This window comes from Gasterosteus aculeatus, chromosome 6, assembly GCF_964276395.1.
Source record: "Gasterosteus aculeatus chromosome 6, fGasAcu3.hap1.1, whole genome shotgun sequence".
NCBI lineage: Eukaryota > Metazoa > Chordata > Actinopteri > Perciformes > Gasterosteidae > Gasterosteus > Gasterosteus aculeatus.
This window is the reverse complement of record NC_135693.1, coordinates 15951958-15965313: the sequence shown is the minus strand read 5'-3', so window position 1 is coordinate 15965313 and position 13356 is coordinate 15951958. Positions and strand designations below refer to the sequence as shown.

The following is a 13356-nucleotide window of genomic DNA, read 5'->3' as shown; positions in this document are numbered from 1 at the left end:
AATCAAAGCTTGACCAGGAGGAAATGGTCAGTAAAGTGATCAACATTTTGAATTTGATTAATATATTTGTTTAATTTCTGTGCTACACTAAAGTTAAGACTACGATTTAACAAGACATCACGAATCCCTAAAATCCTTTTTGCATTTACGTTGTGAATAAGAAAGCCTCTTCCCTTCTCCTTCCCCTACTGTATCTAACTTGAGAAAAACGTTCCCAAAATTCCTTGCAGTCAAAGAGTTGGATGGTCTGCTGAGTTCCCAGAATTCCCTGATGAGGAGGCTGAAGGAGGAGTGCTGCGCGCTGGGAGTCCAGCTGGAAGAACTGACCGAAAGTAGCAGGTCAGTATTTCCTCTGACTCTCATAATAACTCTCAATAAGCGTAGCCTCTTGTTTCTAGTCATTTATTCCCTCCGTAGTTTTCTTCCTCCGTCTGCTGGACGCCATCGCTTCACAAAGCGTCCTCCTTCCGAGCTGTTTGGGGCGGAGGACGTCAACATACTACACACTGCTTTCCAGCCTGACCTGTTTTCTTGTTAACCTGATGCTACAGCAGTCACAGCGGGCCGGCACAGCTCTCCATCTGTGTGTTTGTGTACTTGTGTACTTGGGTGTGTGTGTGTGTGTGTGTGTGTGTGTGTGTGTGTGTGTGTGTGTGTGTGTGAGAGTGACCCACGGTCCAGTGTCCTGTCAGCTGTTGGAGCTGTGCTGCACATTAGTCACATGACAGCCCTCAATCTGGCCCAGCCAGATCGCACTGGCCTCACCATCCACAGGACACGTGCAGACAATACACACACACACACACACACACACACACACACACCCCGCTGTTTTCTTTCTTCCGGGTGGACAATAATACCAAGTACACACGTGTATGTACACACTAATAGCTGCCACCTTGAATGTGCGTTCTTTCTTTGTTTGTTTCTTTTGTTTTTATGGAAACAAAGTCTCATAGCCTACATCTGCTGAATGTGTGTGTGTGTTGTGTAGTTTAGCAGCAGTGTGGTGTTGGTGTGTTTTGTGCTTCGGGCTCTTTGAGCTCCTGGAGTCCAAGCCCATTGTAGCGGTTAAAGTCCTGCTGGACGGCCCGAGCCGGGCTAAGCGAGGTTACGCGGAGACGCTGTCAGCCGCTCCCACTGATTGGTCCGTGGAGCGACAGCCACAGCGGTTCAGAGCACATCTCTTCTTTTCACACATCTGTATCGCTCGGTTAATAAAATCGGTTGTTTTAAAGTCTTTGAGAAAAATGTCCGTTGTCCGATTGTGCCGGTACAGGATGTCCGTTCTACTACGAAATGCATTTCCTCAATTATACACTCTAGTTGATTATGCACACCTAATACGTCTAATGACACTTGTCATATATGATAATACAATTCAACAGGAACACAAAGTGCCATTCAGTCGAGTCCACCCCTCTACAATGAAAAAAGTGTGTGTGCATAAGGAGAGAATTTCAATGCATACATAGTTTATGTGAGGAAGTTATTACCAGAGATCTTAAGTCGCCTTTTGTATTAAAGATCGGTGAGGCCTCTTATGTATTTCATTTAAATCCTCTTCATTTCGTACTATATTCTTCTCGCATGCTGTGTCGTACATGTTACAAATTAAAGTGTTGCATCTGTATTAATTGTGTGTGTGTGCGCTCACAGAGCAGCGCTGCAGCAGCTGGCCCTGGAGAAGCAGCACCTGGAAGAGACGGTGAAGAGTCTGAGAGCTCGCTGCTCCGACATGGAGCACCAGTGTGTCCAGCACGGCCGCATGCACCAGCGCATGAAGGACAGGTGCACAAATACACACACAACCACACTTCCTGTGTATACAGGTTCTGTATATCCAAATGTAACGTTTTTTCAGTAAAAAAATATATTTTACTCCCAGAAGTACTAGAAGCATTTCAATGAAAAGGTGCCACACGTGTCTTATGAATATATTTGCATCATTACAATATCATGTTGGAGATAAATCTTGCCAAGTGCTTTCTAGTTGTCATTTCTTTTCATTTTCAAAAATCTGGCAGCAAGCTTTTACAAAATAAAGAAACGAGTGCAGTTCCCCTCATACAAAATCCCGAACCAGTCCAACTTATGCACCTGTAAACTTTAATTCTTACATGAATTGTTTAATTTTTTGCCATCAGTTTACTTTTCCTGCAGTCTGTGGAGGTTCCGCAATCTTAATCAGGTGGCGCTACAAACAATAAATGAATTACTGACTCCGTGAAGCATTTGCAGAGGACAGTAAGAGCCCAACAAGCATGACGTGCACCACATCAAACACTTTAATGTCACCAATACGAAACGGGTTCTGAAGTTAACAAGCAGCTAATTCATGATAAACTTTTACTGGTTCGGTGACTTTGACTGAATCTAAACACTACCTGATGGAGTCTTTAAAGTGACGCAGTCCCTAATTCAGCCTTTCACTCAAGTCGTGATGGGCTTTCTGCACTATTGTCCACTCTTGTTATCGTGCTTCTTGAGGGCAATTTGTAATGTACACACTTTACACTTCCTATTGTAAAGCTGAATTCAAAAGGCATGAAGTAAATCCACTGCTCTAAGCGGAAGGGAAGGATCAGATTTTCGGGGGCTTTGCTGATACAAAAACTTCAGCTAAAAGTAGCTGTGTATTTGGTGTGTGTGTGAGTGTGTGTGCGTGCGCGTGCGTGTGAGAAGGTGCGTGTACGATGCAGGCGTCTCCATAAGTGTGGAGCCCAGTTGGTGTGTGTGTGTGTCTCCACAGGGCGCCTGGCATACAGCGCGGCTCTGCCAATGCGGGCGAGGGTGTGTGGGTGTGTCCCCACTGTGCAGGCTCCGTCCCCCGGTACACCCCCCCCCCCCCCCCCCCCTCCCAACCCGACTCCCCCTTCCTCTTACACAAAGTCCCAAACCGCACACCCTTTCCTCCCGCTCCATCACCGACACTACATATTGTCTACCACCCACCGGTGTTAACCTGTCGACAGTCAGACGCTGCCAAAGAAACAACAAAGTTTACCACGTCACAGCTGTCTCCGGCTCGTGTGTGACTCCTTTTGTGCGTTTCGTAAACTGAAAAACAATCTAAGATGTCAGGGAGTGTGAAGCATGAATATTCTGTATGTTTTCGCGCATATGTTCCGCTGGTATGTTTTATGCGTGTGTGTGTGTGTGTGTGTGTGTGTGTGTGTGTGTGTGTGTGTGTGTGTGTTGGTTGCTCTTGCATGTTCTCAGGAGGTTCAGCAGAGTAGGAATCCGGCTGCCAAAAGTGGATTGGCTGGGAAGTTGGCACCTAACTTCTCCCTTCTCCCAACTGAAACACGATAATCACTCTTGGCGTTTAGTGAGCTTTATTTTCTGCTTTGACACTTACTCGGTTGATTAATGCTCCTGATATTTCAGAACAATCTCTTGAGTTCAGCTCCACACGAGGTCACTTCTGCAGCGACCGCTGAGCTGCTTGACCACATTTCTTTGTGTCACTTTCAGGAGATAACTTGGTAGAAATGTGTATGTTTTGGAATGCATTTATTACTTTGAGTAGTAAATAAAAGCATCTTTTGGGGCATTTTATATGTCATGTTCTAGGGGATTTATTGTAAGGAGTTACAGTACAGAGACGGGAAGGCGAGAGAGGCATGACTCACGTTTACGATCATCCACTCTGCAGCTGGTACTTGGTTTCTCAGCATCTGATGGTATTTGTGGCACCAGTGCAAAAACCTGAAAACCTGCCAAAGTATATTCTTTTCACACTGATTATAGTTTAAGATATTAATTCAAATAAGAGATCCCCAGCAGCGATCCAAGCTTTATTGCAGCGATACGTTGCCGTCGTTGACATCTGAATTCGGCCGCGGAGGCTGAACTTTCTCCCTTTTCTGTTGCTGCATATTCATGGTTACGTGCGTCAGTCTCGTTCTCCCTGCGCCGGTACATCGGCTATATATACATATATACGGCGGATGGTCCCCGCAGGCCCCCGAGCGCTCGGTGGGCTCCCCGCCGCGCCGCCCGGGGGTTAAGGTGTACGTGTTAACAAGCTGGTGCAAGTGGGTTCGATAATGGAGCGCCCCGCCCCTCCCCACGGCCGCTCCATCGGCCTGCAATCTGTGCTGCGAAGAGCCGCAACAGCGCACCACGCACCAAACATTTGGAAAATCAGCTTGATTTATTTTTAAATGGGCGAGCTGATTGCCAAGCTACACAGGGGTTTTTAGCACACAATGTTTTGCTGCACCAGTTAATTATTTAATTCACTGTGTCTGGTGTTTTTTTTTTTTTTGTAATGCCTGGAAGTAGAAGGATAGAACGGAGAGTTGGGAGAAGACGCAAAGCCGGTCGCTGTGAATGATTAGTTTAATGGGTACTTGGTTGTTACATTTTTATTTCTTTTGTCACAAGCATATTTTTCATATTTTGGGCGCCGTTTTTAATCTCACTCAACACAAGTTGTTATTCCATTTGTGGTGGTTCATATCTATAGTTCAGCCGTAAAAAGGACATTTCTTTAAACTTGACTCAAAGGACCTTTAGCTTCGCAGGAAGGTTTGTAAAAAAGGAAAAGAAAATGCAGAGGATGGATGCATATCATTAACTAATAGACGCTGAATAGAGATCCTAATAGGCACAACTAATATAACCGGGTTTTGTGTGAATTTTCCCTGTTTTAAAATAACAAAAGCAAGACAATTGATTAATGAAGAAAGGAAGATCTCAGTGAGAAAGTTTTTGCGGCTCATTTAATATTTCCTAACTTGTGCTCATCCTCTTCTGCTCTAACTTCACTGCTCTCCACTTTCTCCTCCTCCCCTCTGCTTCCTGTACCGAACACCACGCAACCTTTTCTCACCCCACAGCTGTTCACAGGCTGTTTCCCCAATTATCACCACGCATGTACACACTGAGGTCACACACACTGAACAGAACACTGAACCTTTTCTTAACCACACATCGTGACAGCGGAGTTCGTCTTGTCAGCCCTGGGTGTGCGTGTGCGTGTACTGTGTTTACGTGAGCACACGGCTCCCTTGTGCGGCCCTCTTAAGGAGAGCAGCAACATATACGCAGATGTGCCTGCAGATCCACAGGCTTCACCGGGCCATATGGCCTCCGTCAAGAAAGATGGTGCACGCGTCTGGAGCAGTGCAGTGGAGGGTGGGAGGGATGGAGGAGGGATGGAGGGCCATGTGTGGTATGAGCTGTGCAAGCAGTTGTTTAAGTATGAGTGCCTGCGTGTGTGTGTGTGTGTGTGTGTGTGTGTGTGTGTTTGCACCAGGGCTCCAGGAGATTGGTTAATGGAACAAATGGTCGCGGCGGGCCGGGGAAGAAGGAACAGGCTTGCTGCTACCGCGGGCGGACAGCGAGGCCCCGGGCACGGGCTGCTTCATCTGGGCCCCTGCCACACACACACACACACACACACACACACACTCCCTCTGTCACCCTCTCCTCGACCCCACCCCCAAACGCACAGCGTGCTGCCATGCCCCAGAAGCAAAAAGAACGCTCCTTGCAGAAAACTTTTCATTTGCAAATGAAGTTGGCATAGACTGGGAAGAAGAAACAGGACAGCTTTTAATTGTCTCATCTGTGTGTGTGTGTGTGTGTATGTGTGTGTGTGTGTGTGTGTGTGTGTGTGTGTGTGTGTGTGTGTGTGTGTGTGTGTGTGTGCGCACGCGCTCCCACACGGGTATGTTTGTGGGCATCTGTGTGTATGATGAGTTGCAACTGTGTGTGTGATCTGAGAGATGGAGGACCGCTAAAGAGAGTGAGATGTGGAGAAAGCCGGGAGGAAGACGATCAAGAAGAAGCCGTGTGAATATTAACGCCACTGATGTCACCTCTACAGATTTACACTGCTCACAAACATTTTAGTTGTGTTTCTAAGACACTTACTTTTTCACAATTGTAGCCGCCGCTTTTTATGCCATTTTATCCTGGAAGAAAAGTTTTGTTACAGAAACGGTCTCTTTTCTGAGCATCTGACAAAAATGATGTGTTGTTTACATTTATTTAAAAAAAAAAAAAGAATTTAAATTGTTTTTTAAAAGTTACATTTGGTATAATTGGGGAAAAACATAGCACTTTGCATAAATAGCCTAGACAAATACATTTGAACCAATGAATGTAAAGGTGAGGGAATCTCCCGCCGCGTCGGGACGGAGGGGAGCAGTTTGCTCCGCCCTCTCTGGGTGGCGCTGATCAGTCGTTCCTCGCTTCTCCTTCATCTTCCTCCCCGTCTCTTCTCAGCGTTTCCATCTCCGCGTTGCCCAGCTGGCCTCTGTAGCCGGGAGCGACCGCAGGGCGGCCTGCTGAAAGAGGATTGTCAAACGGTGGCTTTACAGCTCTATCACACACACACACACGCACGCACGCACACACACACACGCAGACGCGCAGATTTGCGGCTCAGATGTCGGGCTGTAGCCAGAGGCTGGCAAGCTGGAGCATTAACTGTGCAAAGCGTCACATCCCGAGCCCCAGTCAATGACACTCGCTGACACCGCTTCATAAAACTACAGCTAGAGAACTAGTGCGGAAACACCTGCACCTTCTTTAGAGAAATGTTAAAAGTAGCGAACGCCAGAGGAGCAAACGCTCACAGGCACGACTTAAAAAAGTGTCGGCAGGCCTCGCGGCGGCGAACTCTTTGACGTGTGATAGAGGACGTGAAAGCTGTTGAGGAATGAAAGCAGAGCCGACTTCGGTTCTCAATTCATTTCTGACTGATGATTTATTTTGATTCTGGTCTACGTGCTGATGTTCGTTGCTTCTCATCAGCTCAAAGATCTGTTGTATGATCTTGTTGTATTCCACCTTAATAGGTGTCACACCTTTTCATTTTTTAATGAGAAGATTATTTTGTTGAAGTGAACTTTATACTTGATAGCACAAAGGTGTTTAGCTTCTGGATAAATGCAGCTTGTGACCAAGAGGAAATTATAGAAAGTTAAAAACCGAGATTTTAGTTAATTTACAATTGGTCCACAACATATAAATGGTGTGTGTGTGTGTGTGTATGTGTGTGTGTGTGTGTGTGTGTGTGTGTGTGTGTGTGTGTGTATATATACATACACACATATAAATTTCACATGATATTCTGTGTAATGTGAATTCTTTAATAACACTATTATCATTATACTGTAGTGCTTGATATTTTTAAATGTCTTATCAATTACTCTTGTATCAGCCGGCTTCGTATCTTATTTGCTTACTTATTACTTCATCGTTGAGTGCAGACCTTTGATTTTAGTTGAATTCAATTAGATTACAAATTTTAAGAAATTCAACTGTAATGCAAAGAACATCAAATAGATGACATTTAAAAAACAGGTATTTAAAAAAAGGATTTAGCTCCCTAATAATTTACTAAACTTCCTGATAAACATCCTAAATAAACATTTTTACTCACATCAATCAGTACATATCATTTTTCACAATAAAAGCATTTAGCACTAAATATCAAGCTGTAACAAACATGAGAGCAACAAATAAAATATAAAAAAAAGTAAAGGAACAGATGTGGTTGTTTTTTTTGCAGCTTAATTAAAAGATGATATTTAGTGGTTATCGTTTCAAATTTAAGGGGCAGAACATCTATTGCTCCATCAAGTTACTGTATCAGCACAACAATTTTTAATGAGCTTCACCGTGAGGCGATGACTAACATTCTATAATGCACTACATGTTTGTATTTTAGTAATTAGGTATGAATGAAGATTCCTGCTGCCAGCAGACAAACCTCTCTGCTTTAAAGTTAAGTGGGCATAATGCTGCTCAAATATTGATTTAAGCAATTAGTGTTAATGACAGAAGATGGTGTTGAGATTTATTTAATAATAATTACATCGGCACAAAAAATCTGAGATCTGAAAATGCTTTTTAAAGAATTGCTCAAAATAAAATTTCAGCTCATGCGGTGGAAATGAAGATTTTAATCTGTAAAATATTTACAAACGTCTGCTGTCTCTAGTGTGCAACGCAAGACGTGTGTATATATAATATATATATATATTTATATATCTGTATTAAATCATTTAAATGCTGATTTTATCTGTTAATATGAACAGGGTCATGTTAAATCTGCAGTATTACATACACACATTTATATATATATATATATATATATATATATATATATATATATATATATATATATATATATATATATATTATACATTATACATTAAACGTAGTTGCAGACAGTCAACAATGTGTAAGTGACGAGCAGTGAATGAACAGGAAATCCCAGCGAGGGAACATCCTGATGAAAACACACAGTGTCACCAACCGTGATCCCGAGTCAAATGTGCGCGTTAGCAAGAGCAACAACTGGCATGGCAGGTTGAGTGGGTGAGGGGGGGGGGGGCATGGCCTTTAGGCGCGCACACACACACACACACACACATTCTTGAGTGCAGTTGTGTGCTAGCCAAGATTTAGCTGAGGTGTGAGGGTGCTGATGGTGGGTCTGGGCAAAATATGGTTGTGTGTGTGGCAGCTGCAGCCTTCATGCCCCAGGCAGTGTTGTTGTAACCAGGCAAGCCAAGGCCCTCTGCCTGAATTCTCTGCTCCCCCCCGGCCCCCTGCCTGCTACACATAAAGGGGAGTAAATTCTTTCTTTGATTAAAGCCGCCATTCAAATCCAAACTTTTCTTCTCTTTATTTATAGGAGAAGAAAAAGAGGTTTATATCTGGAGAACATGCAGCGAGACTTTGCTTCTCAAGTCGTTTTCATAATGTATGCACTGTCCAGTAAATATTTTCTTTGTTTGTTCAGCGGTAGAAACGCACACAGTCGCGTGGGGCCGCTGAGCGACGGGGCCGCACTCTGCCGCCAGATCTTCTTCTTCTGTCAGCGTCTCTCTAACGTGACGTTAGCACTTTCCCTTTAGGACACGCGTGCCCCTGAACACACACACACACACACACACACTCTAGCTGTGGGCTACGACTGATGTATGGCACGGAGAGGCGGCGGTGTAATTAATCTCCTCGGTAGCAGCAGTGGATGGAGAGCGCGGCGGTTCGGCGTGCCGATCGTGAGCAGTTTGATTGTCGGTTCTGTCGGGGGAAATTACTGCAAACTGCCTCTCCGCAAAGAACGTGCTTTTACTCTGTCTGCTGGTGCAGGTGTACTTCTCTAGGTGTGTGTGTGTGAGGGGGCGAGGGGGGGGGGGGGCGATCAAGGACTATTTCAGTGTAGGTGTTGTGTCTCTGTGTGTGTCAGTAATGCGTGGGATCCACCAGGTGGTGTCCTCTCACTGGGTCAGCGGGGAGCCCCCCCCCCCCACACACACACACACACACACACACACACACACGCACCCACGACCTGCCGGGAGGGAACGGCTGGAGCCCTCAGCCTCTTTGTATCTGTGTGTGTGTGTGTGTGTGTGTGTGTGTGTGTGTCAGTGCCCGAGCATTAAGCCGTATTAAGCCCTAATTAATGAGTGTGCCAGTCAATAGAGGCCAGTTATTGGATTTGCTGCTTTAGCTGCTGGAAGGAGCGCTGCCTTAATCACACACACACACACACACACACACACACATACCCCCCCCCCCCCCCCCCCCCCCCCCCACACACACCTCCCCTCCTCTCAGGTAGGGTATACAAGGTGAGACAAGGTGGATTAGTGAGTGTGTGTGTTGTATAAGAAGGCCAGAGGTTAGCAGTGCTCCGGCCAGAGAAACTGTGTGTGTGTGTGTGTGTGTGTGTGTGTGTGTGTGTGTGTGTGTGTGTGTGTGTGTGTGTGTGTGTGTCGGGGTCAAAGCTTTAGTTAGTTCATGCCATAAAACCTTCAGCCGTTCTACGTGTCAGTACAGGTCCCCCCCCCCGATCATCCGACTCCTTCGCTTGTGCGGGACCCTGCAGGCCGCTGCCGGCTTTGTACATTTTGGGCTTAGTTTTTTTTTTTAGCCTTCCCCACATTAACGTTTAAAAGTCTCTCAATCGTTGCTTCGTCTTTTTTTTATCTTTTATTCTTTTACTTCTCGGCCTCCTTTCAGTTAAAGGCATTTCTGACCGTACATTAATAATTTGACTTGCTGGGAGTTAACGGGTCAGTCCAGCAAAACTACCAAAGTATTTCTCATGGTCCATGTTGATAACGGGGTTTTATGGAGATGTCTGATAATAATCAAAATCAAATAATAAAAAAGCTGTTAATGAATTCTAGAAAGTTGAAATCTTAACCACCAAAAACACCCGAAATAAAACCGCCAAACAGCCCTGTAAGGAGTTTTCTTTAAAAGTGGGTCATCGGCACGGAGACGGCCGGACGCCATCTTTCCCGAGACGATGGTTGTGATGCGTTCGCTGCTTCTCCACCGGAGCTCGTGATTGGACGAGGTTTTGGTGACTGAGACGAGTTTGGTGCTGAGGAGCCTTCAGTCCTCAACACCTTTAGGGTGTGTGTGTGTGTGTGTGTGTGTGTGTGCGGCACATCGGTTGTGTCTATTTGTGTATTATCTCGTCTCGTGTCTTGGTCTCGTGTCTTGGCCTGTGTGACGTGGCGGTTTCCCTGCTGAGTGGCAGCGTGGGAGGGGGGGGGGAGGAAGATGAGGGGGGGGGATGGTCAGGACAGCTTGGCCGGCTGTAGGAACACCAGGCGGGGAAGGGGAGTCATCGCCCTCGTCCTCCAGGACTGGACTGAGCCTCCGGGTCTGAGATTAAGCACCCAGCAGGGGACGATGGGGGAGAGTGGGGGGGAGACACAAGAGGAGGGGGGGGGCTGATGGTTTAAAAGGCTGCTGAGGAAGTTGATGATGAGGAAGTTGTTGGTGGTGATGATGAGGATGGCGGGACAGGATTATGGTGGAAGGTGGAAAAAGAGTGAGGACAATGTCAAGGGGAGGGGGGAGGGGGCAGATTGTGTTGGGATGTTTGCCTCCCCCGTCTGTCACACACAGGCAGCCTTGTCACTGCCAACATGACCAGCAGGGCAGGGGCATCTGTCTCCCCCCCCTCCAGCTAGCTCGCTCCCCGTCTCTCTGCCCCGAGACTCTCCATCGTCCCCCTCCCGTGGTCCTCCTCTCTCTCGTCTCCTGCGCCTGGTTGAAGACGCTCTCACTACGCATGTCTCAGTGGTTGGTGTCTGTATTTCCTTGAGACCTGCTTCCTAACCACAGTGTGAAACATGGCTGGTACTCGTTCTGCAGTCACTATCGTAGTGAAAAGCATTCACACTTTAATAGTGTCCGCTGTGAGTGACGTGCTGTGTGATCTCCCACATGAGAGCATGACGCGTGAGTGTGCGATGTAGTCGGTCTGTCTAGTCTGCCTTTGTGTTTGTGTGCCAATCAGCTCACCTCTGCACGGGAGGATGAAACAATGGAGCAGTGCATGAAGTAATGAGTTGCTGGTGGGAAATATTTAACAGACATTCCAGCTGCACCCCCAAACACAGTAATAACGCACACTATTCATACACCCGACACACACACTGAAAGAGTTTATTGTCTGCAGGAGCGTTTTTTTCCAAACAGGGACCCACTAATTGGGTCGTCCTCGTACTGATCAACATTCCGCCTCTTTCCCGACAAACTGTCAAGCCGGAGTTCAGCCGTCGCGTGACGCTGATCAATCGATTCAGGCTGCAATTTAATTTGTACGAGTATTTTAAGATGTCAACTGTAATCGTTTGTGTTGAGTGAATATTCTATTGAGATAGGAAAGTTCTTGCTCGCTTAATGTGCAGATGCCCCCCCTGTGAGGCTGCGTTTTGAGGCCGTGAATCACCTCGTCTGATCTGACACGTACACACATTCATGTACACAGTGCTGGTTATTAACACAAAGTCCAGTGAAATCAAAGAAGTCTCCGTGTGGATCCATCTCTCTTTCAATATTTACAACATTTGGTTCGTCACAGCCAGTTTGTCAATATTGTGTGTGTGTGTGTGTGTGTGTGTGTGTGTGTGTGTGTGTGTGTGTGTGTGTGTGTGTGTGTGTGTGTGTGTGTAGGCTGCAGCAGTTGGACCGTCACTGTCAGAGCAGCGCTCAGCAGGTGTGTGAGCTGCTGGCCAAACAGAACCAGCTGATGCAGGAGAGAAACACGCTGACTGAGGAGATGCAAAGTCTACACACAGAGGTACACAAACACACACACACACACACACACACGTCTTGGTTTGGTTTCCTAATACAAATGTGTGTGGTGTGTTTTTCTCTCCACACGCACATTATTCAGAAGATGTTCATCCAGTCATGACTATCGATCAAAAACATGTTGATTTTCTGCTCCTGTCGGGTCATTATGTGAGATATTGTGTGTCATTGAATGTGTGTGTGTTTTTTTAAGAGACGAGTCAACATTCCGTCCACATGAGTCTGTCCTGCTCATTTCCTCCTGCTGTCGTTTGGATCCGGATCTGAAGTCAGAAATCTCTTGTTGACAAGAACACATCAAATTGGTATTTGTGTGTGTGTGTTTTTTTTTACTGAGGGGGACAATTGTGTTCCTCCTTTTTATATTGTGGTACATTATAAACACAACTAAAAATCAGGTTTCCATCTTATATATTACAATGTTGTTACTGTGATGTTAATTTTGTCCCACGGAGCAAAATCACTTGAACTAAAATGAGCTTTTTGGAAAATTCTATAGAGTTTCAATAGAATTGATCCAGATTGTTCATTATAACAGGGAATATTTTTTCTATAAATATACACATTGTTTAGAAGATAAAGAGTCGACCCCGTGGCAGCAGATTGACGTAGTGCTTTATTGAAGCTGTCTGTAAGAAGGAAAATAATGTGCATCCCCATCATATACATTGTGTAAAAATACTAAGGATGTACAGTGTAAAAAACAGCTTCATGTTGATGGTAAATCTTTGTTTTCACATCCTCGAGGCCCAACAGCACGAGGGACAGTTAAAGGCCTTTTGATCGATCTGCTGAGTTTCCCGACTACGTCTCAGTGTGAATATCAGCTGACACGCCAGAGAGCAGCATTCAGTATAACAGTGCTTCAGGGAAACATGGCCGTCCACAAACACCTCACACGGCTGCAAAGCCACAGTAGATGGACACGAAATGGACTCAATGGCCGCGTTGTGTTAAATGTACATGTTTTGCCGTTTATAAATAAATGCACCTCATGCTTGTTCGTGTTAATAATCATGATAGTAGTCTAGAACAAGATAAAGGGAGGGGAGGAATTCTGTTGCAGACACGAGGTCAAATACTTTCAGAAATCTTCCGCAGCCGCTGACTTTTTATCTGCATTAATCGCCGTGTGATTGATACGGAGCCGCCGAGGTCTTTGAAAGGATTCGACGTACTATTCAAATATCGTAGGAGTGGGATCTGTTGCGTAAGAGATGTGCAGGACAAACAGCAGCAGCTTTGGGAGTGAACACC

The 13356-nt window shown here is 45.7% G+C and overlaps 1 protein-coding gene across 2 annotated transcripts in view; it reads left to right on the top strand.

Annotated features, from left to right (window-relative positions):
* The window catches only part of sdccag8 (SHH signaling and ciliogenesis regulator sdccag8), a 33926-nt gene extending 20827 nt beyond the window's left edge, over positions 1–13099 (top strand). Inside the window, exons 15-18 of one of the 2 annotated variants that reach the window (XR_013468014.1) lie at positions 231–339; positions 418–1791; positions 11956–12082; positions 12293–13099. Coding sequence is in view for 1 of the 2 variants with exons in the window: in XM_040178252.2 (XP_040034186.2) it covers positions 231–339; positions 1660–1791; positions 11956–12082; positions 12293–12319 (395 nt within the window). In the remaining variant the exon portion in view is untranslated. The remainder of the gene's footprint in view (positions 1–230; positions 340–417; positions 1792–11955; positions 12083–12292) is intronic. The other variant, XM_040178252.2, reaches the window with a different exon arrangement.
* Positions 13100–13356: the final 257 nt, after the last annotated feature.